The 27,191-nt window shown below is 38.6% G+C and overlaps 1 protein-coding gene across 2 annotated transcripts in view; it reads left to right on the forward strand.

Annotated features, from left to right (window-relative positions):
• Positions 1-27,191, forward strand: part of LOC131757293 (ubiquitin-conjugating enzyme E2 E2) — a 375,295-nt gene that overhangs the window by 304,546 nt on the left and 43,558 nt on the right. For both annotated transcript variants that reach the window (XM_059064635.2, XM_067033857.1), the window contains exon 5: positions 20,244-20,391. In XM_059064635.2, the coding sequence (XP_058920618.1) occupies positions 20,244-20,391 (148 nt within the window). The remainder of the gene's footprint in view (positions 1-20,243; positions 20,392-27,191) is intronic.

Below are 27,191 nucleotides of genomic sequence, written 5' to 3' on the forward strand. Positions count from 1 at the left end.
CAAAGAAAAATCCACAGATCTAGACAAGTGACACCCTCTCCTCATGGGTTTTCTGAAAAGAAAAGGGTAGAGCCGCTTCAGGATGAAGTTTTCAGGATCCCAAACATCAAAGGATAGGGACCCACTAGTCCCAGAAAACAGCACTGGGAACTCTGAAACACCATGACCCATGGAAAGTTCAAGGACAGAAGGATGATGTTGAAGGAATAGTGCGAAGAGGGAGGCCTTCTGCGTGACTGCACCGGAAGCAACTTCGAATTTGACATTTTTCCAACCTTGTAGGAAAGAGCCCCTGATGGGACCAGATCAAGACATGGAACAGACACCCTGGGTTGATTAAATGTCTGTCAATTTTTAAACGGATCACATCCACTTGAGAAATGGGATGGGGAAATGGTATTCTACGTGTAAGAAAAAAATTGTAATATTCTCTACTTTATGTAAAGGTGTTACTTTTGTTTGGATCGCTATAGATAATGTTATTTTGTTCAAGTTTGGGTAGAGTGGGGAGGTCTGAGTTCATTTTTAGGACTTCCAGCCAAATATCACCCCATTATAGCAAATGATCACATTTCCTTGATTTTTTTTTTCCTTAGAGTAGAAACTGGATCTCTTGATGAGATAGCAGCCACTCAGAGATTTGCTCAAGCAGGTCCAAGGAAAATTAGGGAGAAAAGAATGTTCTCAGTTGCCAGTTGGTCAAGATCAAAAAGTCAGTATGTAATTATGACTTGTCACTGAGTTAGGGGAAAGATATGGTCAGCTGGCCCTTGGAGGTGTTATGCAGGTGTCACTCTGCAGAGCATAAGAAGAAACAAAGTCAGAAGTTAAAGCTTGTAAGTGAAATAGATTGAGAATCAGACAGTGACACTGATTTATTCTTATGGGTGTAGTTATTCTAAGCAATCAGATACATTCTTCTGATGGTATCAGTATATCAGGAGAAACCTGCCAAAAATTCTTAGAAGTTGGTTGCTTTTTAAAACGTCTACTTTAAGACTAATTTATAAAGCAGAGATTCATTGAGCCCTCACTACTTTCCAGGCCCTCCATATTTAGACGTGAGTAAGAGGCACCCCAGGAAGCACGGAGACAAGGAAGGAGAACAGTTAGGGGCTTTGTTTCCAATTCTGTTGACATTATGATGGTTGTAAAGCATGGGGTACTAGACATCATACTGTATTTTATACTAATGTTATACTGTACTTTTGCATTCATTATCCCACTTGGTCCTCTCACTTTGAGAGGCAGGTTTTATTATCACAGGAAGCTAAAATTTAGATTAAATAATGTGATTAGGATCACATAGCTAATAAGTGCCAGGGCCGGGATTCAAACTCTTGGCTTCCTGATTTCCAGTCCAACACTTTTCACACCTAAAGTAGCTGAGCTGTGCTGAGCTGTGATCTTGCTAAACACACAGTAATTCAGTTTATTGACAACAGCCATACTTTCCATCACCCCATTGCATTCTTTTATGTAGTTAATGGAGAACATCCTTTTTGCCTTTCTTTCTGTGGAGAATTAGGTTAAATATGGGGTTTTGGCATTTACCAAGTTATAAACCTGTATATGTACTGTATATTTATGTTTCCTGTCTACTTGGCTACCAACTTATTTTAAACTCTGTCTCTATAGATTATATAAAACAATAGTTTCTACAACAAAGTAATAATACATAAAGAAATGTGTTTATTTCAGATTATTTCCAGTTATTTTCTTCATCTCCACACTTTTTCTTATCTTCCTTCTTTCTCAATTTAAAACGTCACCTCTTCTTTAGTGGTTTGTCTTTAACCAGGCTATTTCATTTTTTAAAAACAGTGTTAAATAGGTTATATGCATATACACAGTAAAAAGTTCAAACAGCACAAAAAGTGTACACTAAAACTGCCTTCCTCGCCATTGCCTGGCATTCATTCCCCTCCCAAAGACATCATTTTTTTCTGCATTTGCTTTTTTTCAATTATCATCTTCAAGATTCTCCCCTATTCATATATGTAGATCAGCTCCATTATAATGATATGTTATTTCAGTGAAGGAATGTTCATAGTCTACATAACAGGTTCCCTACAATGGACATATAGATTATTTCCACTATTTTGCCATCACAAATAATGCTTCACGGACAGTCTTTGTACTTGCTGTCTTTCTTGTGTAAATATAGCTGTAGGACAAATTCCTAGAATTTCTAGATTGCTAGAACAAAGGATGTATGCATGTTCAATTGTAATAGATATTATCCAGCTTGCTCTCCAAAGAAGTTGTACCAAGGTTCTACTCCCAACTTAGGTGCATCTGCCTTTTCCCTACATCCTTACCCAGGCAATGTGGCACCACCAAATATTTGACCTTGACCAATCTAATAGATAAGGAAGAATGTTTAATTTTAATTGCATTGTTCTTATTATGAATAAGAATAATACCTTTCCATGTGTCTGAAGGTTGGCCCTTTTCTTATTAGATAAGAAACCTTATAGGAACCTATGCTTTGGGGAGTTCAGATGATAGTTAGCATTTTTTAGCAACAAATTATTTATAATTAAGGTATGTTCCTTGTTTTTGTAGACATAATGCTATTGCACACCGAATAGACTACAGTAGAGTGTAAACATAACTTTTATGTGCACTGGGAAACCAGAAAATTCATGTGACTCATTCTGTTGTGATGTTTGCTTTATTATGGTGTCTGGAACTGAACGCACAATATTTCCGAGGGGTACCTGTATAAAAATCAGGGCAATTGCGTTAAGTTTGCTCACAAAAATGTTCGAAAGCATCTTCTTAAAGCAGTACATAAAACTTCAGTTTGTGAGATTACTTCCATGAAATTGCATTATCACCATGGACCAAATCTGTAAGACACATTGTTGAAGGGGAGATACGTTTTTACCTTACTCAGTTTCTAGAGGAAGAAAAGCTGAATAACAATAGGAGTAAAATCTTACACTGCAGTATCTCTAACCAAAAATATCTTGTCCCTCCACTAAGCTAGGTATAAAATAAGTAAATGCGTATTATAACAGTCAACAGTGCTTGAGAAAATACTCCTCCTGCATTATAACAAAGAACTGAAGAGTTCACTTAAAAATTTTGATAGTGAAAATGTGATAATAATTAGAAATTTGGATAAAACATGAAATTTACTCTTGTATCCTCTCTTTTTAACCTCTTTCATTAATTGATTCTTATGTTCAGTGAGGAATAGAATTACTCCTAACCAGGCCAAAAATATCCCAGCATGTGACTATAAAGTATAATATAGATTTTAAGTACCTATCTGAGAAATAAATTGTCTTAATTTAATGTTTTACCACATCTTAGAAAGTAAATCCATCCATCAGTTGGAGTCATGGGACCTCTTATGACATGTGTCTTTGGAAACCTCAGAATTTGTCAGCGAGGCCGATGTAACCACCTTACTGTAATGAGATGTTAGTTCTTACTACTAACAGGAGGCCGATTGCTTTGTCCTTTTAATCTACACATCACTAAAAAAGGGAGAAAAATAATGAAAACCTGACTCAAATAGGCTTTTAAAGAAAAGTAAATTCTAATATTGTCATGATAAAAACATATGAATCTTGTTATGAAGGGAAAAAAAGGCAGTTTGTTAGTCATTTTTACCTAGACATCTCCTATTTTTTAATTCTTCATACGGTTTATTTGAAGTAGACATAATATGTGTCAGATTTCTGGAATGTCTTTCAGTTCTGTTTTCTAATTTGAAGGATTTATTCTTAATCCTAACTCTACAATTAATATTTAGACTGTTACAGTCTCTACTGATGAAAATATTAATCACAAGACTTTGAAATTGCCCTAAATCAAAATTTGAATAGCAACACATTTCCCTTTATCAGCTTTACACATCTGTCAGGTGATACCCACCCCTAATACAAGGCTCTGTGAACCTAACTGTTGGCATATCAGAAGTTCTCACTCAGTTGTCACTTTTAATTATGGTATGTATGGCCTTTTAAAATGTAAATATTCTATATTTTCAATTCATTTGCTTACTGAATAAATACATGTTGACATCCTACACGCCCCTATATAGGATAAAAATCAGTATCAGATAAAATCCTTGTCCTTAAGGACCTTATATAAATTTGTTCCCTTTGTAGATAAACATTCGTTGTTAGCCCGTCTACCAAAATTCATTTCTAAAAGCTTTATTTAACTATGCGTACAGCTACCAGTTTTGTTAAATGAAGTTGGCACTGTTTATAAGAAAGCCACGTATATGCAGTGCCGTTGTTTGCTTTTAAAAGGTAATATTTGTTATGTCACAGAAGCCAATTTTCTACAGTACAGAGTTGAATGTTGCAAATTATAGGGAAAGGGCCTCAAGGTTTTTTGGGGGGTTTTAAAAATATTTATTTATTTAAATATTTATTTGGCTGTGCTGGGTCTTAGTTACACCATGCCGACTTCTCAGTTGCAGCATGCATGTGGGATCTAGTTCCCTGACCAGGGATCGAACCCTGGCCCCCTGCATTGGGAGTGCAGAGTCTTAACCGCTGGACCACCAGGGAAGTCCCTCGAGTTTTTCTTTAAGATACTACTTCAGAATTTTTTCCGGGGATAGGAGATTCTGGCAGCTGGAATAGAACATTAGAAAATGGGAGGGTATTTTTCCCACACAATTCTGAATCATTGCTATTTGACTTCCTTTTTGTTGCTGTTATCTCTTCTAGCAGATAGATTTCCACGTGGCCTTAGGGAAAATTAACCTGTTGGGTGTTTTTAAATTAAGATACAATTTAGTTTTTTGTTGAAGTATAGTTGATTTACAATGTTGTGTTAATTACTGCTGTGTAGCAAAGTGATTCAGTTATACATATATATATATATATATATTCTTTTTTTGTCTTCTTTTCCATTATGGTTTATCATAGGATATTGAATATAGTTCCCTGTGCTAAGTAGGAGATTGTTGTTTATCCATTCTATGTATAATAGTTTGCATCTGCTAATCCCAAACTCCCACTTCACCCCTCCCCCAATCCCCTCCCCCTTGGCACCACCAGTCTGTTCTCTATGTCTGTGAAAACTAAAAAGAGAATTACTATATGATCCAGCAATCCCACTCCTGGGCATATACCCAGACAAAACTATAATTCAAAAAGATACATACACTCCTGTGTTCATAGCAGCACTGTTCACAGTAGCCAAAACATGGAAACAACCTAAATGTCCATCAACAGGTGAATGGATAAAGAAGATGTGGTACATATATACAACAGAATATTACTCAGCTATAAAAAAGAAGAATGAAATAATGCCATTTGCAGCAACATGGATGGACCTAGAGATTATCATGCTGAATGAAATAAATCCGAGAGAGTCGAATACCATATGATATCGCTTATATGTGGAATCTAAAATGTGACACAAATGAACCTATCTATGAAACGTGTTGGCTTTTTTAGGGAAGTCATCTTACAGAGAATACCAGAGGGAAAAAGACAAACCCAGAGCAACAGGCTTCAGAAGCCCTGAGGTGTGAAGCTAAAAGATAACACAGGAGGTAGAACTAAAGAGTGAAGGAGCAGTGTCAGGAATCACAGATTGTAGCAAAGACTAGACTGTAGACGGGGAAGAACAGGAGCGGGACAGAGGAGAAGGGGAGAGATTGGCTGCATCAAAGAAAAATAGGCATGAAAATTTTAAAAGGAAACAAACCCGTGTAATTTTCATTAGATAAAAATAAAATGTAAGGAATCCCTCATAATACAAAATATTCCTTCAGTAAAACTTACAAGTAGTTCTTGAATGCTTGCCAGGAAGGCCAGAAGAGCTATGTTGCTGGTAGCCCTGCAGTTCTTGATATTCTTTTTTTAAGGGGGAGGGGGTGAGGAGGGAAACAAATATCCATCCTTCTGAGGATGCCTCAACCCAGGGGTCACTCAGAGTAAGAATTGTTGGAGCAGGAAGTTGGGGTTAGCAGATGCAAACTATTATATATAGAACGGATAAACAACACGGTCCTACTGTGTAGCACAGAGAACTGTATTCAGTATCCTGTGATAAACCATAATGGAAAAGAATATAAAAAAAGAATGTATGTGTATGTATAACTGAATCACTTTGCTGTACAACAGAAATTAACACAACATTGTAAATCAAGTATAGTTCAATTTTTAAAAATTTAAAAATTAAAAAAAAAGAATGGTTAACCTTGAGCTATGAGATATGTACCATCTTTCTTTTCCTGTCTCTGTCTCAGCAGGAGGCCTCCAGGGGGTGATGAAGGCCATGATCAGAAATGGTTTTTCAGCCATTTCTGGTCATTCTTTGCCTGCACTGCTTGGTCCCTCCTTTCCTAAGGACCTGCTTCAGTTTGCGGCCTGAGCTGCCCACCTTTCCTCCCTTCCCACCTCTTCTTTTTTGTCACCTATATCTGTTTCTCTCTTGATTTGGTCAGCTGTTCAGACAGTATACCAAAAACAGCTTCCACACTGCTGATCATAGAAAAGCCATTTTATGAACTTAGGAATAAGTCAGTGTCATCAACTGTAAAGGATTCGTTCCACACAGGGCTAGTTTAAGAAGAAATGCTGTTGTAACAACAGCATTTGTTACAACAGCATTTACAAATTCTCCACTCCCCTATCATCATGGTGCTCCTCTGATCAAAACTACAGAAGAGACAGCTCCCTATTTTATCTCTGAACACCCAGCGCCCCCATCCTTCAAAACAGACCTCAGTCATATTTTACTTTTCAGGTAAGTTACCTGGTACAGTATCACAAGTATCAGGCCCCTTCGTTACATCTGTTCCACACAGATGTTTGAAGAATACTCACTAGGATATTCTAAATGGTGAGATTTAAATTATTCAAAAATTAGATAAATCTAAGTGACAATTTTCAAGCCATATTAAAACATTTGTTTATTTTTTGTTGACTGTCTTGGTTTTTCTTGCCTTCAGTAATCTCACAGAGATGACAGGTCAGTTTGCAGGATAAGAGCAGTCACGAAAATAGTGAACATCACTTTTCTTCTCTTTGCTAAAAGCACTTTACATGAATTCTCATTTAACCAGAACTTGATCCGAAAAAGCTATTGAAACCGTGTATCATTAGCTTTTCTGTCTAAAGTCAGACTGTTGAGATTTAGAATTCATGTAAATTTCTTTATCCTCTTCCTGTTTTCTTCTGTTATTTTCAAAAAACTCTTAGGGCTGTGGGTTGTTTTTTGTGTGTGTGGTTGTTTTGGTTTGTTTTCATCTGTTTCCTATTTCCTTCCTCCTTGTAACTTCTTTACTTTCTCTTGGAATTGCCTCAACTAGGAGCATTTGAATTCCTCCGAAGCTGTGTCTCAGTTTCTTTATCTGTAAAATGAGAATAATAGTAATACCTACCTCACAGGTTGATTATGTAATCAACACACATCAGTTAGAACAGTACCTGGCACATTGTTAGCTGTTTCTAATTTATTATTCTTAGTAGTTGTAGTTATCATTTTCTGTGATATACATGACATACTTTTTAATTTCATGGTACAAACATAGGGAACCGGTTACCCCCCCAGTACACACGCAAAGTTCGGAAACTTCTGTGGTATTTATGAACACTCTGCCACTTTCAAAGGACGTCTCGTGTGTGTCATGTAGCACTCACTGAGATTGTGGGCATTCAGCCAACTCTATAATTGCTGTTAATTTACTGTATCATTAACAGAATTAGTCATTGTTTCATTTTAGACTGTTAAAATATAGTTGACTTCTAGACTGTTGCGGGCTATATGAAAAAACAAATTGCCACTTCCAGCTAGCAATGCTGAGTAGTTTGTATTGTGTTGGATGTATGTTGAATTATTAATCTCTTAAAATAAATAACTGCCACTTCATATGTCTACAAACATGAAATTTATTACTTCTTTTCCAGAGGATAAAGGAAGTCTGTATATTACTTCCATTTTACCCTTAGCAAATCTGTAAATAGGCTACATCTCATAGAACTGCCTCGGGTAATGTGAGTCCTGTAAAAAATGTAAACAAAATACAAAAGAGGGCATTCTTCTCATGTTTATGTTCATGTCACTGTCTTTAGCAGCAACTGTCATATGGTTGGTCATCTGTTACACACTTTACATGGACCCCGTTAAGTATCTCAGCTGTTATGCTTCGTAATGAATTGGCATTATGTAGAGACACTTTTGCAGTTTTAAAGCAGAAATGAATCATGTTGTCTTCCAAGTGTAGGTTCGGGTCAACATCGCCCCACATAATGGTTTGAGGTTCAGTGTCCCCAGGAACAGCAGCCTGTGGGATTTAGGCTAGACAGCAGGAGGACTTCCCACCAGCAGGCTGCTGGAAAGCCTGCGGGGACTGTCTTTGAGAAGACACCGGCACAGCCTTCAGCATGGTACCTGGCACACTCAGCGCCGCAGCGGGACACAGCTTTTCCCCGAAGAGGATCTCTTTAGGCTTGGCCACGTTCTCCCCATCAAAGAGTTGGGGACTACCAGTGGACAGCAACACATGCTCTAATTGACATTAAAAAGCATACGGGGGCTTCCCTGGTGGCGCAGTGGTTGAGAATCCGCCTGCCGATGCAGGAGACACGGGTTCGTGCCCCGGTCCGGGAAGATCCCACATGCCGCGGAGCAACTAAGCCCGTGAGCCATGGCCGCTGAGCCTGCGCGTCCGGAGCCTGTGCTCCGCAACGGGAGAGGCCACAACAGTGAGAGGCCCACGTACCGCAAGAAAAAAAAAAAAAAAAAAAAAAAGCATACAGTAGCACATCAAGAAAAAAAAGAGGTGGGAGGTGATGCCTCTTAAGTGAGTATTCAACTCAGAGCTTTGGGGTCTGCTTTTGATTGACCCTCAGGCATTGGTTGAGGATCTACTGTGTGTATGTGCTCAGTGAATGAAAACAGTGGGAATGTTTAAGTGATACTTTGGGCATACGTTTCTGTTTAGATACCAGATCATCTTCATTTCCCCCTCAACTGTTTGGGATTCAGCAGTTTGGGAATCCATATATGACTATATGACTGGAAAATTTGTCCAAGACGTGAAAACCCATTTGTAGAAAACTCAAACAGCCAGATTTTTAAGAAATTTCTTAATTGAAAGTACTGTATTTCTCTTTTCAGTGACCTTTAAAAGGCTGTTAAAATCCGAGTCTTCAAATGGTAAAGTTGTACTCCTAGGAATGTCCTACTCCTAGAGCATTGTTAAATTTCTGTATTTTCCTTTTTTTTTTAACTGATTTGAGGGAGGAAACGTCTATATGCGTGCCAAACAAGAATTGACTGAGCTAATTTCAGGCTACTGTGTCTTTAGCAGATAGTATCCTGTTCAAAATAAAATAATTGAGACACTAAATATAAGAGAGTTTTCCTTTAGACTTTAAAAAAAATTTTTTTACAGTAGTAAAAGTCACATAATGTACAACATACTGTTTTAACCATATTTAACTGTACAGTTCAGTGGCACTAAGTACATTCACGTTGTTGTGCAACTCTCACCATCATCCGTCTCCCGAATTTTTCACCTTCCTAAACTGAAACTCCATCCCCATTAAATAAAGGTTTGACTGTAAGTCAACTCTTCCTCAGCGGTGACTTTATTGCTTTACATTTTGGCATGTATAATACAGTCTGCGCTCAAACTAGTGTCCTTGAAACCCATGAAGAAGCAAATGCAAAACACTCCACCATCCAAGACACATGGGATTTCTACAGAAAAATAAATAATGTACACGGAGTATGAACTCACACTCAGCAGTGACAATCCACACCCTGATACAATCCTGCCATAAAGGAGAATCTGCTGGAGACCATTACTGAAACCTGAGACAGTGGAACGAGTCAAAAGAGACAAGATAATTGTTTAAGGAGTACAAGATGGAAAAGAAAGCACAGTGGAAGAATAAGTCACTGATAAAAAAGAACACACAAATGTGAAAAACCAAATTGCGCCTTATTCACTATAGGTATGTTCCTGAAACATTCTACACAAGTTGAATTTTTATAAGGAGTCTAATGACTGGTCCCTAATCAAGTCATTGCAAGCATTGTGCCTTGCAGGAGGTAGGAGTAATCCATTGCTGTGTGGTTGGGAATTGAATACGGTGTCCCAACTCCCAATAGATTTGCTGCTCAGGATGGGGGAAAGTTTCCAGTTGCATCTTTTTCTACATCTATACTTCCAAGGAACTGAGAAAGACCTTTTTAAACTTCAATGTCTATGGTATGAAGCGTTTTTATTTTTAATCATTTAAATTGTGCTTGAAGCTTTTACAGCGTAGCTCTGGCCCACAGCCAAATGGAGCAGGCTCTGTGGTCTCAGTCACAGCAGGGCGGGGGTCATGTTCACCCATCGTGGTTTCTAGGTGATGTTTTTCATTTTCATTCCCTTACTGCCAGTTATTCAAGGTGAGATCTACTTCCAGTTTTGTTTTGTTTTTTAGTTCAGGGAGGGTTTTTGTTTTGTTTTGCTGATGTGTATTTCTTAGTGTGTCTTCACGATTTGTGATTCCCCTCCCTTAGAATGGATTTTTCCAGCTTTTATTTTGCCGCTAATACTTTAAAATAATCTTAGGATGAGTTCATTGTTGGGACAGTGCTGTTGAGTCGGTGTTAAGAAAAGAGCACTTGAGATCTCTAGGAGGGTGGTAGGACTAACATTTTTAAATGTGCACTGAAAACTGTTCAAATAAAGAGTTTCAGAGTGAGTCTGTGGTCGAGATCCACTTGAATGATGGTAACCCTGCTATTTTGGGACCTTTGTTACATGATTCACTGATTTATGGCACAGGGGCTCCAAATATTTCCTCTCTGGGTCTCCATGGAAAGTCTTTTTAAGAGGAATGTATTTCTCACTGATCTCATACTTCCTCAGTAAAATCACAGTGCCATTTATCTCCTGATCAAAACATTTTTTTTGAAAAATGGAAGCTGTGTTAAAAATAGAGGTTATTACTGAAATCTTATTTGAATTGATTATTTTTACTGTCGTTATCAGCTTTCCGGCTTTGAGGTGTTTATTTGCTTTACAACATTTTTCTAAATTATGTGTAGACTCCGTTGGACAGAAACACTTTCTTAAAATATTTTCTTCTCTATCTCTATTCGTACCCTACGTGACCTCTCTCCCCGTTCAGAACAGCGTTCTGTCTGTGGATGGCATGTTATCTCTGCTCTAGAGCAGGGGCATGGGAGAAAGAAAGCATGTTTAAAGTTCAGGTGACGGGGAATTACTGCATGAACACGTGCATCCTGCAATGATCTTGTGGAACTAGGAGAGGTGAAGAAGGGAGAGGGAATTCACACTGCACCAGGTCCTGCTGGGGGCCAGGCCTGCTGTTAGGAGTTACCTTGTACTACACTCGTCACAGCCCCTATGGGGATAGCTGTTGTTTCCCCATTTTTGCACATGAGGAACCTGAATCCCAGAGATGCTACATTGATCTGTCCAAAGTGAGGATTCCAGCCCAAGTCCAGTTACTCCCAAAACCATATATTCTTTTTACCATACAGCTCCTGGATCTTGGTTCTAGAATGGGCCTTAGAAACCATCTAGTTTAAGTCTCTCACTTTGTCAGGAAATAGAGGCTCAGAGTAGCAAGCAACTTACCCGAGATCATTCACTACTTATTAGTGGCATTCTTTTGTGCTGTAGTCAACACAAAGAATCTTATTAACTCTTTCTAAAATTTTTTAATAAGCCCCAGTCTCCTCATCTTTATTTTTTTGTTTGACTTCAGATCCTATTTTTTTAATATACAGTTTTTAAAGGTTACACTCCGTTTACAGTTATTACATATGTTGGCTCTGTTCCCCATGTTGTACAGTACATCCTTGTAGCCTGTCTTACACCCAAAATAGTTTGTAGCTCCCACTCCCCTGCCCTAAGTTGCCTCTCCCCGCTGGTAACCACTAGTTTGTTCTCTGTAGAGGTGATTCTGTGAAGGATGGAAGTAACAGCTCTAAAGGTACCTTTTTTAGGTAAAGGAAGGAGGCAACTGGAAACTATATATACAAACATGTGTTTGTTTCCTGTAGCTGCTGTACCAAATTAACTCAAACTCTGTGGCTTAAAACAATTGCAGTTCCTTTCTTACAGTTCTGGAAGTCTGAAAACTAAAATTTGGGTGTCAGCAGGGCTGCATTCCCTCTGGAGGTTTCAGGGGGAATCTGTTTCCTTGCATTTTCCAGCTTCTAGAGACCAACGGCATCCCTTAGCTCATCCCTTAGGCCTCTTCACTCACATCACTCCGACACCTTCCTTCTGTCACCACATCCCCTAGTGGTCCTCCTGCCTCCCTCTTATAAAGCTGTTTTGATTATATCAAGCCCACCAGACAATCCAGGATAATCCCTCCTTCTCAAGGTCTGTAACTTACTCACACCTGCAAAGTCCCTTGTAAAGTAGCATATTCACAGGTTCCAGGGGGTAGAACAGGGACATCTTTGGGGGGATAGGGCTTTATTCTGTCCAACACACACACTCACACACACACATACACACGTGCACACACACACATATGCCTGTATGGGTATTTGTGTATCACACATAAATTAAGACCCCTCTCATCCAGAATTATCTGGGAATTAGCCATTCTGGATACATTAGTTTTCTGTATCACTATATGCAAATCATGTTTTAAAACTTTCTTAGTATCTGGAAAACGTCTGAAATGTGCTGTCTTCCTGTCTTTGAAAACGGGATCCTCAGTATAATTTTCCCTCTCCTTGAGGAATTGAGGGCTACCGTTGTAAAACATCAGTATTGAGCTGAGTTCCAAATACAGCGGTAAATGCAAGGGCAGGAACAACCCTGTCATAATTTTGGAAGGACTATAAGATCTACAGGCCACAAAAAACATTGACTTTGCTTGGCGTGACGTTACGGCTGTCACCATGAATGGGGTTTGGAAGAACCTTTGCCTGCAGTTTGTCCACGATTTTCATGGATTTGAGAAGGTGGATGAGGAGTCCAAAGAGGTCTCCAGCAACGTAGTGACCCTCAGCAAGAAGCTGGAGCTAGATCTGCAAGAGGACGACTTCATTGCACTCCTTACCGTGCAACACGAGGAGCTAACTAATGAAGACCTGATGGAATTGGGGGCCCAGAGAAAGGACAAAGAGAGGCAAGAGGAGGAAGAAGTAACTGAAGAAACGAAGAGATTCACGATGCAGGAAATGGCAGGGGATTTTCTTTATTTGAGGCGGCACTGTTAGTTTTTGAGGCACAGGATGCGAATGTAGAACGAAGGTTGCAGCACCTGCTCAGGATGCAACCCAGGGCTACCGTGTCATCTATGACGAGAAAAAAAGAGCTACTACCCAGACATCAATGGATCGTTTTTTCTAGAGAGTAGATAGAATTGAATCCAGCAAGGACCCAGGGCCTGAGCCATCAGCGTCAGGCGTGAGTGACACTGCAGCTTGCCCTCCGCCCCCTATTGCTGACGATCCTTCAGCTCTGCCATCTCGCACCTCCCCTCCTCCTCCAGCCAGTAACTCTTCCTGCCTGTTCCCTCGATGCCAGCCCCTGGATGCCAGCTGCTGTACTGCACTACTGTTCTTTGCAAGGTACTGCACTGTTAAGATTTAAAATGTTTTCTTTATTTTTTGTGTTTGTGTTTTATGTATTATTTGTTTGAAAAGTATTACAGCCTATTACAGTACAGTACTGTGTAGCCAATTGTGTTAGTTGGGTACCTAAGCTAACTTGATTGGATCTCCCAATGCATTCCGTTTGTATGTAAGGGACTTACTGTAATTAGAAATTGGCAAAAAACGTGCACATCCTCTTTCATGGAAGAGAGTATCCAGATAACAAATAATCACCTGAAAAAGTGTTCAACATCATTAGCAGCTAAGGAAATGCAAATTAAAGCCTCAGTGAGGTATCACTAAACCCTATCGGAATGGCTAAAATAAAGCATGTTGATAGCACTAAATGCCAGCGAGGACGCAGAGAAACTGGATCCCTCTGCTGGCGTGCATGTAAAATGGTACATCTGCTCTGGAAAGAAGTCTGGCAGTTTCTTATAAAGCTAAATATGAGTTTACCATACATCCCAACAATTGCACTCTTGGACATTTGTCCCAGAGAAATAAAAACTTATGTTCACACAAACACAGAGAAATGTTCATACCAGCTTTATTTGTAATAACTAAAAATGGGAAGCAATCCATTGTCCTTTAGTGGGTAAATGGTTAAACAAACTGGTACATCCATATCATGGATTACTACTCAACAGTAAAACAACAAAGTCTTGATACATGCAACAACTTAGATGGATCACAAGAGTATTATGCAGAGTGAAAAACATCCAATTTCAAAAAGTTACATCCTGTATGATTTCATTTATATAGCATTCTTGAAATGACAGAACTATAGAGAGAGGAATAGAGTTGTGTTTGTTGGGAATTCAGAAGTAGGGGGAGGACTGTGGCTAGTGAAGGGTCTCACAAAGAATGTTTGTGATGGACTGTTCTGTGTCTTGACAGCGGTGGTGGGCACACAAATCTACCCGTGATACGATTGCATAGGAACACATATATCCATCAGTGCATGTAAAACTGGTGATGTATGGGAAGGTCAGCGGACTGTGTCGGTTTCACTCTCCTGTGATATTGGGGGAAGTGGGGGAAGGATGTAGGTGATCTGTCTGTATTCTTTCCTACAACCGCATGTGAATCTGTACTTAGCTCAGAATTAGAAGTTTTTTTTAAAAAAAAATAAAAGAACAGGCATTGAGGCTGAACAGGAGAGTGTGGGCTTTTGGATCAACAAGGTTGTGTTCAAATTCTGGCTCCACCACTTACCAGCTGTGGGACCATGAGCCAGTTCTTAACCTCTCTGTGCCTCAGTTTCTTCATTTTTTTTTACCACAGTAAGTTTAGTGAACATTCATCATCTCATATAGATCCAAAATTAAAGAAATAGGGAAAAAAAATTTTATTAAAAAATGTATTTTTATTTTCATAAACCCTTAGGATTTGCTCTCTGAACAACTTTCATACATAACGAACAGCAGTGTTAATTATATTTACCATGTTGTACATTATGTCCCTAGTGCTTATGTATCTTACTGGGAGTGTGTGTCTTTTTTTTTTTTGGCTGCCTTGGGTCTTCATTGCTGTGTGCTGGCTTTCTCTGGTTGTGGCGAGCGGGGGCTACTCTTCGTTGCAGTGCGCGGGCTTCTCATTGCGGTGGCTTCTCTTGTTGCAGAGCACGGGCTCTAGGCGCGTGGGCTTCAGAAGTTGTGGTACGCGGGCTCAGTAGTTGTGGCTTGCGGGCTCTAGAGTGCAGGCTCAGGAGTTGTGGCGCACGGGCTTAGTTGCTCTGTGGCATGTGGGATCTTCCCGGACCAGGGCTCGAACCCATGTCCCCTGCATTGGCAGGCAGATTCTTAACCACTGCGCAACCAGGGAAGTCCTTGGAAGTATGTATCTTTTGACTGCCTTCATCCAGTTCCCCCTCTGCCCACAAATCTGATCCTTTTTCTGTGAGTTTGTTTTTGAAGTATAGTTGACCTACAACACTGTCTTAGTTCCTAATACACAATATAGTGATTTAGTATTTCTATACATTTCAAAATGATCACCACAACCAGTCTAGTTACAATATGTCACCATACAAAGGATATTACATTATTGTTGACTATATTCCCCACACTCTACATTTCATACCTGTGACTCTTTTATCTTGTAATTGCAAGTTTATCATGTACCTTTAATCTCTTTCACCAATTTCTCTCCTCTCCCCACCAACCTCCCTTCTGGCAACCACCTGTTTGTTCTCTGTATCTGTGACTGCTTCTGCTTAGTTAAGTTTGTTCATTTGTTTTGTTTTTTAGATTCCACATATAAGTGAAATCATACAGTATTTATCTTTCTCTGTCTGATTTATCTCACTTAGCATTATACCCTCTAGGCCCATCCATATTGTCGCAAATGGCAAGATTTCATTCTTTTTTATGGCTGAATAATATTCCAATGTGTGTGTGTGTGTGTACACTACATCTTTATTCATTCATTTATCGATGAAGACTTATGTTGCTTCCATATCTTCTATTGTAAATAATACTGCCATGAGCACAGGAGTGCATATGTCTTTTCAAATTAGTGTTTTCATCTTCTTCAGATAAATTCCCAGGAGTGGAATTGCTGGATCATATCATAGGAATATAAATTGGTGCAGCAACAATGGAAAACAGCATGGAGATTCCTCAGTTTCTTTATTTAAAAAAATTTTTTTTTTGGTTTTATTGAGATATAATTGACATTTAACATTGTATTAATTTTAGGTGTACAACACACTCATTGGATATATGTATATATTTTGAAATAAGTGCCACAGTAAGTTTAGTTAGCATCTACCAACCTCACATACTTACAGCTTCTTTTTAAAGTGATTGCAATAATAATACTTCCCTCCTTCAGTCATATTGATGATTAACTGGCTCAGAGTAGTCTGAACTAGGTTTTTCTCTTTTTTTACATTTTATTGGAGTATAGTTGATTTTCAATGTTGTGTTAGTTTCAGGTGTACAGCAAAGTGATTCAGTTATACATATATATACATATATCCATTCTTTTTCAGATTCTTTTCCCATATAGGTTATTACAGAGTATTGAGTAGAGCTCCCTGTGCTATACAGTAGGAGTTTGAGATTAACATACACACATTACTATATATAAAATAGGTAACCAACAAGGATCTACTGTATAGCACAGGAAACTCTACTCAGATAGGTTTCAAAATATGGTATTAGGGCTTCCCTGGTGGCGCAGTGGTTGAGAGTCCGCCTGCCGATGCAGGGGACGCGGGTTCGTGCCCCGGTCCGGGAGGATCCCACATGCTGCGGAGCGGCTGGGCCCGTGAGCCATGGCCGCTGAGCCTGCCCGTCCCGAGCCTGTGCTCCGCAACGGGAGAGGCCACGGCAGTGAGAGGCCCGCGTACCACAAAAAAAAAAAAAAAAAAAAATGGTATTATAGACAAAAGCCACTCATCACATACACTGGATCATAAAAGTATTTTGTCTTTTCATCTAGCACTTAAACAGCTAGGTACTCTCACTTCTCTGCAGAATTTTAATATCACAGGTATTCTCTATTTTATTAACTTCTGCCCATTCCTCTCTACTTTCATGGGATTTACTCTATTCTTTTTTCTTCCTTTGGACACAACTCAGGAAACTTTTTCCTTTTTAATACATGCATTTGAAACTGTAGATTTCTCTTTCATTAACTGTTTTAGGCAAATCACAGATTTTGGTATTGGCAACCCAACATTTTCATTGTCACTCAGTTATAAACATAGCTGATTTTTTTTCTTTGATCCAAGAATTATTTGAAAATGTGTTTTTCAGTATGCAAACATATGAAGAGGGACCTTAATAGTCTTAATAATTTTGGGAAATATGTTAAGCTTTCTTTGTGGCTTAGCATGTGATCAGTTTTTATAAATGTTTCTTATGTGCTTGGAAAAGAATAAGTATCCTTTAGTTGTTGAGCATGGAATTTCATCTTCATTCAGTACCTTGATTTTATTAATTTGGCATTTCATATTTTCAGTATCCTTGCTATGTTTTAGTCTCGTTGACCAAATCTACTGCAGTGACAGTGTCCCTCTTTGACTGTAGATGTGTCATTTTCTCCTTATAATTCCTCCAACTTTTGCTTTTTATATTTTTGGCTATGTTGTTAGGTATAATACATTCAGAATTGTTATGTTTTCCTTGTGAATTATTAATTTCATCATAATGCAGTTATTCTCTTTATTCATTTTTGCCTTAAATATATTTATATGTTTTGCCTTAAGCATGTATTTGATCTGATAGTAATAAAAAAAAAAAGCTCTTTTTAAATTAGTGTTTGCATAGTCTATATGCCCAGGATTTAGAATTCTCAGAGGAAACACTTTATTCCCAATTCCAGTGCCCAAGTTCTCTCTGGCTAGTGTCTTAGCTCTCTCTCCCATGAGGCATTATCTTTTCAGGTTCAGTCATTTACTGAAAGACTAGTTGCTCCAGTGGCCTGATTTATGTAAGGGCTCTCAATTCCAAACACTCGCCACCTAAAGACCTAAGGTTTCATCTTCTTTCTCCATGAGGGCATCAAAACCGAAGCCCCACCCCTGGCAGCTACACTGTCAGCTCATGCACTTGCTGTGATTTTTGGTTTTCAGTTCTGGCCTCTGGGGATGCCCCTTGCCCATTCAGCTATGCATTTTAAAGACTGATTGTTATATTTTCTTCAGCGTTTCTGGGTGTTTGGGATGTGTGGGGTTGGCGGGGGGTATCTCGAGGTTATCTGGTCTGGCGTGTTGCTAACAGGGCAAGCGCTCATCTAGCCTGAGAATGGTACCATGTTGCTGAACAGTAATATTGATAGAAGGCTGGATCTGCCCTTTCTGACCTTGACATCATAAAAATTCAGCAAATCTGATGTTTAAGTAGATACTGGATGCTCTGGTGGGGTGGCAGCACCTACAAAGATCTGCCATGTGTGTGTTTCTTGGTTCAGAGTCATTTTGAACTCAGAGTACCAGAAGGACTGGTCTTGAGAACACCAAGATTTTTTAAAATATTCCAGCTTATAAATTTGAGAACATTTATAAACATGATATTAGTAAACAGCATTAAAATCTTGTTGCTTACATTAAGACTTTTGTATTGATAAAACAGAATTTTATCAGAGTTACAAAACTGATTTGGACTTAACTTTTTCAATCCAAGTTCTTGAAAAATTTTTATAAGCATGTTTCAGAATTATGCCTAAGCAAAATACAGTGGTGATCTAGCTATTATAGGTAGGCTGCACTAATATTACATTAATAATACAGAATTTAAGGAGGAAAATTATAACTAATACAGTTTTCCATGAACTAAGTGTATTATTTACATACGTGCCCTAGTTCATGTTTTTAAACTGTAACATAGAATAATGTTTATTTCCTTTTTGTAGTATTGCTGCGTGTTTTTTTTTTAATTTAATAATGTGCAAAATCCTTCAGATAACTGGAATCTAAGAAAAGTTTCCTTTGCAATTTTTATTTTTGAAAATGTCTTTCTTTGAACTTTTTTTCAAGTCTTGCTTTAGTTTTCCCCTACGAGCACTTCTGCAGTTTCACCAAGAGCAAATTCAGTCCCCAGAACGTTCGTTAAGTGATTAGACTCTTCATCAAAAGCAGAATGTCATGATTTTGCCACTGGAGTTTAGTCCTCTGTGCCCAGAATGAGAAGTTCTAAAATAATGATTTGGTTTATTGATTCTTCTTGTGTGCCAAAGGAACAATTAAGTATAGGGTCAACCAGTGACCCTTGGATTATTTTTGTCTAATAAAAGGTGTGTCTACCAGTCAGAATGGCCATCACCAAAAAGTCTACAAACAATAAATGCTGGAGAGGGTGTGGAGAAAAGGGAACCCTCCTACACTGTTGGTGAGAGTGTAAATTGGTGTAACCACTATGGAGAACAGTATGGAGGTTCCTTAAAAAAATTAAAAATAGAGCTACCATCTGGTCCAGCAATCCCATTCCTGGGCATATATCCAGAGAAAAACCATAATTTGAAAAGATACATGCACCCCAATGTTCATTGCAGCACTGTTTGCAATAGCCAAGACATGGGAGCAATGTCCATCGACAGAGGAATGGATAAAGAAGATGTGGTATATATATGTCTGTGTGTGTGTGTGTGTGTGTGTGTGTGTGTGTGTGTGTACACACACAGACATATATATACAATGGAATATTACTCAGCCACAAAAAAAGAATGAAATAATGCCATTTGCAGGCACATGGATGGACCGAGAGATTATCATACTAAGTGAAATAAGTCAGACAGAGAAAGACAAGTATCGTATGATATCCTCATACGTGGAATCTAATTTTAAAAATTGATACAAATGAACTTATTTACAAAACAGAAACAGACTCACAGATTTCAAAAACAAATCTATGGTTGCCAGACGGGAAATGTGGGCAGGGAGGGATAAATCAGAAGCTTGGGATTAACATACACACACTACTATATTTAAAATAGATAACCGACAAGGACCTCTACGGTACAGCCCAGGGAACTCTAATCAATATTCTGTGATAACTATATGGATAAAGACTCTGAAAAAGAGTGAATATATGTATATGTCTAACTGAATCACTTAGCTGTACACCTGAAACTCACACAACACGGTAAATCAACTATAATAAAATGTTATGAATAAATAGTGTGTCTATTTATATCGACTTTACATTTTCTTCTAGGTTACCTTCCGAACCAGAATTTACCACTGTAATATTAACAGCCAAGGCGTGATCTGTCTGGACATCCTGAAAGACAACTGGAGTCCAGCCCTCACCATTTCTAAAGTCCTCCTGTCCATCTGTTCTCTTCTTACAGACTGCAATCCCGGTAAGAGACTTGTCATCCAGTGTAGAATTGGAGCTACTCAAGGCTTCAATGTCAGACCTTAGTAAATTGTTTACCACTGCCAATACTACTACTTGCACTATTATTTTTATTCTTATTGATCTTAAATTTTCATAGTTTGTAACTGCTTTCTTTTTCAATTCAGTTGGGTCATTGGTCTTTTGAAAACTTATTATTTGCCAAGAAGGAAAAAGCATAGTATGATAAGCATGAATGAAAAATCATTTTAGATGGGGAAATGCATTTAAAGAATGCGTTACATTCTGCTTCCAAATAATAATAAAAATTCAATGAATAGCTAGATGTTTAATTAGGTGCCTACGAGAAGATGTTCATTTGGGAAACGTGGGCTATTAAAATCCGACAGCCACCAGGCAGCACCACACAGACGTCACCATTTTCGTATCTCAGTAATCATGCATCCTTACAAGCTGTTAGGGCCAAAAAACTCCTGAACTAGGAAATACCCAAAAAGTCAACGAGGAGATACAGCTTCCCAGGAAACCTGAAAAGAGCCTATGGCCAAGCCCTTGAGGCTTGCTGGTATGCTTAATGCTGAAAATTCTCACTTCCTGTCTTCCTAGATGCACGATTACATGTCTTTGACCAGCTTCTTTTAACTAAAAGACTAACCAGCTGCCAATTTTTTTACATATTTGGGTGTATTTTGGAAAATACAAAAATACAAAGGTTTTTCATTGGGGTTTTCATTGAGTAGTTAATTAATAGTCAGTGTTTTTTGAGATTCCATCTACCATGTTCAGGAACGAACTCACTAGATAAGTGAAGTTTTAGACAAGAGAGAAATGGCAAATGGGAATCGAGGTCTCTCTTAGGTCCCTGGCTGGTTAATAGAACGTGAAGAAATTATCATCTTTTCCATTTTTGTATGTTTGTTGTTTTTCAGTAATAAAAATTTTTTTTAGTGAAGGCATTTAAAAACAGAATCTAATTAAATTGTGATATGTGTAGACTATATATAACAAATTAATGCTTTTAACACCAAAAAGAAAGTATAGTTGTGCAAGATCATTATAAAATATTTTTTAAATTAATTCATACTTCATGCCAGATAGTAAAGTTCAATCATGATACACTAATTTAAAACTAAATGACAAATACTTTGTTTTTTCAGTCTCACTATTCCTATTTCAATCCCATTTGCCTCTGTGATGCTGTATAACCTCATTTGGAGGTCTTGTCTTAAAAAGGCTTTTTGTGTGTGTGATATTTCCTTTTGGAAATGTTGCAACGTGGGACTACATCTGCCTCCCTACTCTCCAAAAAGTACTTCTTCTGGGGTTTGCTGAAATTTGGAGAGGAGCGTTTTTTTTGTTTTTTAGAGAAAAAATTTATTTTGAGAGGTAAGTCACTTATTCAGGAAACTTTGGGTGTCAAATTGTCATGCCGTACACCTTAAACTCACAGTGTTATATGTCAGTTATAGCTCCATAAAACTGGGGAAAAAAGAAAGCAAAAAAAACTTTTGAGACTCTACTATTTACAAGGCACTTCTGAGCCTCACACAAGATGAATAAGAAGTCTTCACTTCTTATACATGGAACACACTCAGAGAAAATCTAGTGCCGAGAGGCAGTCCTTACCCCAGAGGGAGCCACGTGATCTGAAATGGACCCGTCACCTCATTCTCTTCTCTATGCAGGTGACCCTGCGCTCCACCAGAGCCTTCTCTCAGCAGTCAAGAAAGGTTTCCGTTCCATAAGTTAGAGTTTTTTCTGTGTCTCAGAAAATCAGAGACACATTCTGCAAAAAAAATAAAAGATCACCCCTGGCTAAAGCAAAATCACATAAATAGGATAAATAGATTTTGAAAATTATGCTATGAATAGTACGAAAAAACCTAAAGCTAGTAATGTTCCTTAAGTGTCACCAACTTGAGATAGCCTATCTGGTATAAGAATAGAATACTATCTGTAAAACACATGGTAACAAACTAAGTGTTCATACTTTAACACACATAAAAAAGGTTTCTAGTCAGCACATCATATACAGGTATGTTCACACTTCTAGGGTTTTAAACAAAGTTATCAAAAGCAAGTCAAAAATGTCCATTGTTTTGTTCAGTGGATTTATTTCACACTGTTTTCTGGTATACTTCCTTCTAGTCTCTGTTGATTTTTCTCCCTAGATTTATGCTAAACTTCAATCTAACCTATTTTCAAACAATCACAAATGTAAGTTTGATAGACTATGAATAAAGATTTTCCTACACTGAATCTGCAGACCTATTTTAACACTAGAAATGCTGTCAGCCCAGAAGTAGGCTTTGCATGAAGACACAGATTTAACCAACTTTATAAGGGCTCCCACTCTTGTTCCTACATGAACTGGGTTTTTTTTTTTCATCTTTTTTCATATTTTTCTCATAATTAACATTTGTCTCTTTGAAGAATTTTTGGTCCATTCAGAAACAGATGTTTTGTGTTTCAGTGTGGGGCTACACACCCTTTCTTGCATAGTATTGATAGTCAGCAAATGTAGATTTAAAAACCAGCCCCACTGTTTATCACTTGTGTGACCTTGTACCAGCCATTTAACTTTCCTCACCCTCCGTTCATTATATCAAACGGACATTATCCTCAGCTGTACCTAAAACACAGGATTCCTGTGAGTTTATAATGAGATGGTGTATGTGAAAGCCCTTTGTAAGCATAATGGATTGTTCTTGATGTTATCTCTGAGAATATTTAGGACTCCAAATGGACATCCATTTGATGTGATAAGTACCCACTCAGCTGTATTTAACTGAGAGAAGATAGTATTAAATAATCTCTAACAAACACCACCTCCTCAGCACGGACCCTCTTGGATTTTTTAATCTGAAAAAAAGCTTAATCCTGAATTAGTAGTGCTGAGACTATATTATCTCTTGGGAAGGATTATCTGTCAGGTGGCAGGCGTCCAACCGTTACCAGCCAGTTGACGGGTGCACCAGGGATAACTATTCTGTTCCCAGCAGGTCTGTTCTAGGCAGGTCTCCCTGTTCACACTTCACAGGGGTGTTTATTGGGCCTGCTGTGACACTCTGCTTTGTCAGGCATAGCTGGCTGCCAAAGTATGGCTGTGACACACTGCTGGGGGCAAAGGGACAGCCAGAGGAGTGGAGGTTGATGAGCTCAAAAGGTCAGCACCAGCCTCCCAGATCCTCTGACTGTGGTCCTGCCTGGTGAACATGATTTAATCCATGAATTGCTGAAGTTTACAGTAGTAAACACATTTCCATCTTTCATGGAAGAGCTCCTATTTGTAAACACTCTCTTCTCAAGCGTATATAAAATTTAAGCTCTGTTCTATTTAATGTCATCTTTCAAAGTTTGTTTTTGCTGTTTTGTGGTTGCCTTTTCAAGCTCTTAGCTGTTTTAGCATATTCTTTATATGAAATCTGTTGATTTGTTGTTTAAAATCTGCCTATATAACGGTCTTCAGGCCTGTTAATAATGGGTGTTTTCCCTCATACAAAATGAACTATCCTGAGAACACTGACAGTTTTATGAGATAAAATAAGGTCAACAGTTTTCCTGTCCCAAATGCTTTATTCACAGAGTAATGTCCAGAAATATTACTAATTTTTTTCATAAGTCTGCTTATCATCTGGCATCATTAATCTCAGTTCTTTCTGCTCTACTACTGTTGCTTTCTTAAGTGTTATGAACTTGTTTGATTCTTTTGTTGTGGTGGTGGTTCCCTAAGTGCTGAAATGGAAGATGTTGGCATTTCATAATATGGGGAAATTCTGAAAAGACAACTTGGTGGTTATAAACTTTTTTGTTCCACACTCTCAGTTCGTTTGTACCTAAGCCTCTATTTCTGTGGTGTGTTCTTAATAGAACCATCCAGGCCTTTTTTATTTTTTTATTTTTTTTCCTGCAAATCTCTACTGAGCTGCTAAGCTTTCCCCCTTCATTCTGACTGTGACCATCTGGCTACTAACTCCTCCTCTGCCTCAGCCTTCTGGTCTGTCAAATAGGCATAATGATAGTGCCTACCTCAGGAGACATCATGAGGTTCTTATGCTCTTGTGAACTGGTTTGATTCTAAATGTGATTCTGACACTGTATCATGAAAAAATTCCCCCCCCAAAAAAACATATGCCACTTAGGAGATATTCGGAAATTTGGAAAACCAAGTATTGGATGTTGAGGAATGATTGCCAGAAATTTTTAGGCATAATAAAACAGAATTGTGATGCTGAATTTTTTTTTTTTTTTTTTTTTTTGCGATACACGGGCCTCTCACTGCTGTGGCCTCTCACATTGCGGAGCACAGGCTCCGGACGCGCAGGCTCAGCGGCCATGGCTCAGGGGCCCAGCCGCTGCGCGGCATGTGGGATCTTCCTGGACCGGGGCACGAACCCATGTCCCCTGCATTGGCAGGCGGACTCTCAACCACTGCGCCACCAGGGAAGCCCTGATGCTGAATTTTTTATCTGTCCTCTCCTTTTAGAGATCCATACTGAGTGCTTTGCAAATACACTCTGTGTATTTCATTCCCTGATTATCTGCTTCACACTCCAGGCTGCCTGCGGTGAGCCTGGCCAGCAGGGTCCCGCATCCATAAACAGCGGAGAGGTCTTCGTCCACCACTTTTCAAGCAGGCAGAACGCCCCAGGCCAGGTCACCTGAAGATCCTCTGAGCACACCCATAATCATCACACTCCTCCCCTCCCCCCCCATCATCTGCCAAATGAAATCAAGGATCGGTTACTCCCAGTCTCAGATTTATGCAGATCTTTATTAGAACAACAAGTGGAGCTAAGAATGGCAGCTGATTAACCCTCCGCCTTACACAGCGATTAAGCCAAGGGTGCAGGCAGCTGCAGCTTCCCTGGTGAGAGTTCTGTTCTTCCCAGATGCAGCAAACAGAGGGAGGAACCCGCTCCCCAGGACCCTTTGATAGGGTTCAAATGGCCTCCTCCTTCCCCAGCATCACAGCCCTTAGCTCCAGACCTCTTATGGCCTGTTTTTAAACAACTAATACAATCCTTATCCACCAATTGTCTCGGGTACATTAACTTTGATTGTTACCAATTGCTTGTCTTTGCCCTGGTTATGATTCTGTAGTAAATTGTGTTACTATTAAATATTAAACTTTTTGATAGTGACTACTGAGGGGTGGGGACCATAAAATAGGATTAATTATTTCAACACAGATGTATTTGTGTGGATTATTTACACTAAGTTTGTGAGCTCTTAGGCTGATGCAAGGTACACAAATGGAATTTAAGAGAATTCCGTTGCTTACAACAGCAGCGCAAACCTTGCTTCTGCATACCCCATTCTACTCCTACACTTGAGAACTGACAGAGAGAATTTATTTAACTGAAATTTAGGGAAAGCTATAAAAGTGATAAGCCTACCTGTTTTCAAAGCAGGCTATCTTAACAGGAATGCAAAAAAAATAAAGTTGATTTTTCTAGAACAGACATTACAGATGGCTACGTAATCTTCTGATACCTATGACTTTTTTTTTAAGTGAGAAACTTATAATGTAGAAATACACGGTACCACATACAGCTAACTTCAGGCTGTTTTCCTTGTTTGTGAAGAATTGGCTTCTCTTCTAGAATATTACATGTTGAATTCCCAAAGCCATTCCAATCAGTACTTCCAAATATAGATGTAAATAAACTATAATTTGTAGTCATTTGTCTTCCCTGACTCATTATACAAGAAAGAGAAAGCTGTAGTTATATGTAGTTAATTAAACTACCTGGTATTTTAAATACCAGGAGTTAAATGGGGACCAAAAAAATGTATAAAAGTATAATGGGCTTTGGTAATGTAAAAATGTATAAAGGGCTTTGGGTTCTGGCTTAGTGTTCGAGACTGTAGACTCCTGGGGTCACTGACCCCTCTTGCCCCATCGGTGCCCATAAGCTTACTCAGATCAATTTGGAAATATGCTGTCTAGGGTGTGGAGGTTCTAGAAGAACTGAGGCTTCATTGAGAAGGATGAATAAAACCAGGAAATGTGCATCATTAAAGAAAATGACGTTTCAGTTTTGCGAATGAAAGAAGTTTCACAGAAATTATTCTATACCATCATAAATTAGGTTAAAAAAAACCCAGAAAATAGAAATTCTGAGATATTCACCTTGACCTATATATTTATAATTGTGACTCTTGAATGCTATTAAAAGGATTGTTTCCCTACCTTGTCACTCTGTAAAAAGAAACCCTTTATAGTTAACTTACAAGGTATACTGACATATAATAATGAAATTGAAAGATCTAGTTGTAACATTTTGTCAAAAGATGACTTTCTAGGAAATATAGAATGATAAAGGAAACTTAAAATTACCTGATCATGGGTTCAGACTTTGGATTGCCATGTAGTGAAACAAGGGAAAAGGATTCCTCTTTGAGACAAAGAGTTGCCAGGTAAGGGTTGGGGGCTTTAGTGTGTAGTTGAGAGACGGAGGTGCAAGTGTCCTAATCAGCCTTTGGAGTTTCTATTGATACTTCATGTAGGCAAGTCTTTTTTTTTTTTTTTCTGGCCGTAGACATAAAATAAACTTTATTCTTAAAGCAGTTTTAGTTTTACAGCAAAAGCGAGCAACAAGTACGAAGTGTTTTCATATACACACACCCACAGCCTCCTCCACTGTCAGCATCCTGCACCAGAGTGTACATTTGTTACAGTCAATGGACCTGCATATAGGGTTATCCCTCAGTGTGAGTAGATTACATTAGAGCTCACTTCTGGTGTTGTACACTCTACGGGTTATGTCAAATGCATGATGATATGTACTATTACAGCAC

Source organism: Kogia breviceps, chromosome 5 (assembly GCF_026419965.1).
Source record: "Kogia breviceps isolate mKogBre1 chromosome 5, mKogBre1 haplotype 1, whole genome shotgun sequence".
In the NCBI taxonomy this organism is placed as follows: Eukaryota; Metazoa; Chordata; class Mammalia; order Artiodactyla; family Physeteridae; genus Kogia; species Kogia breviceps.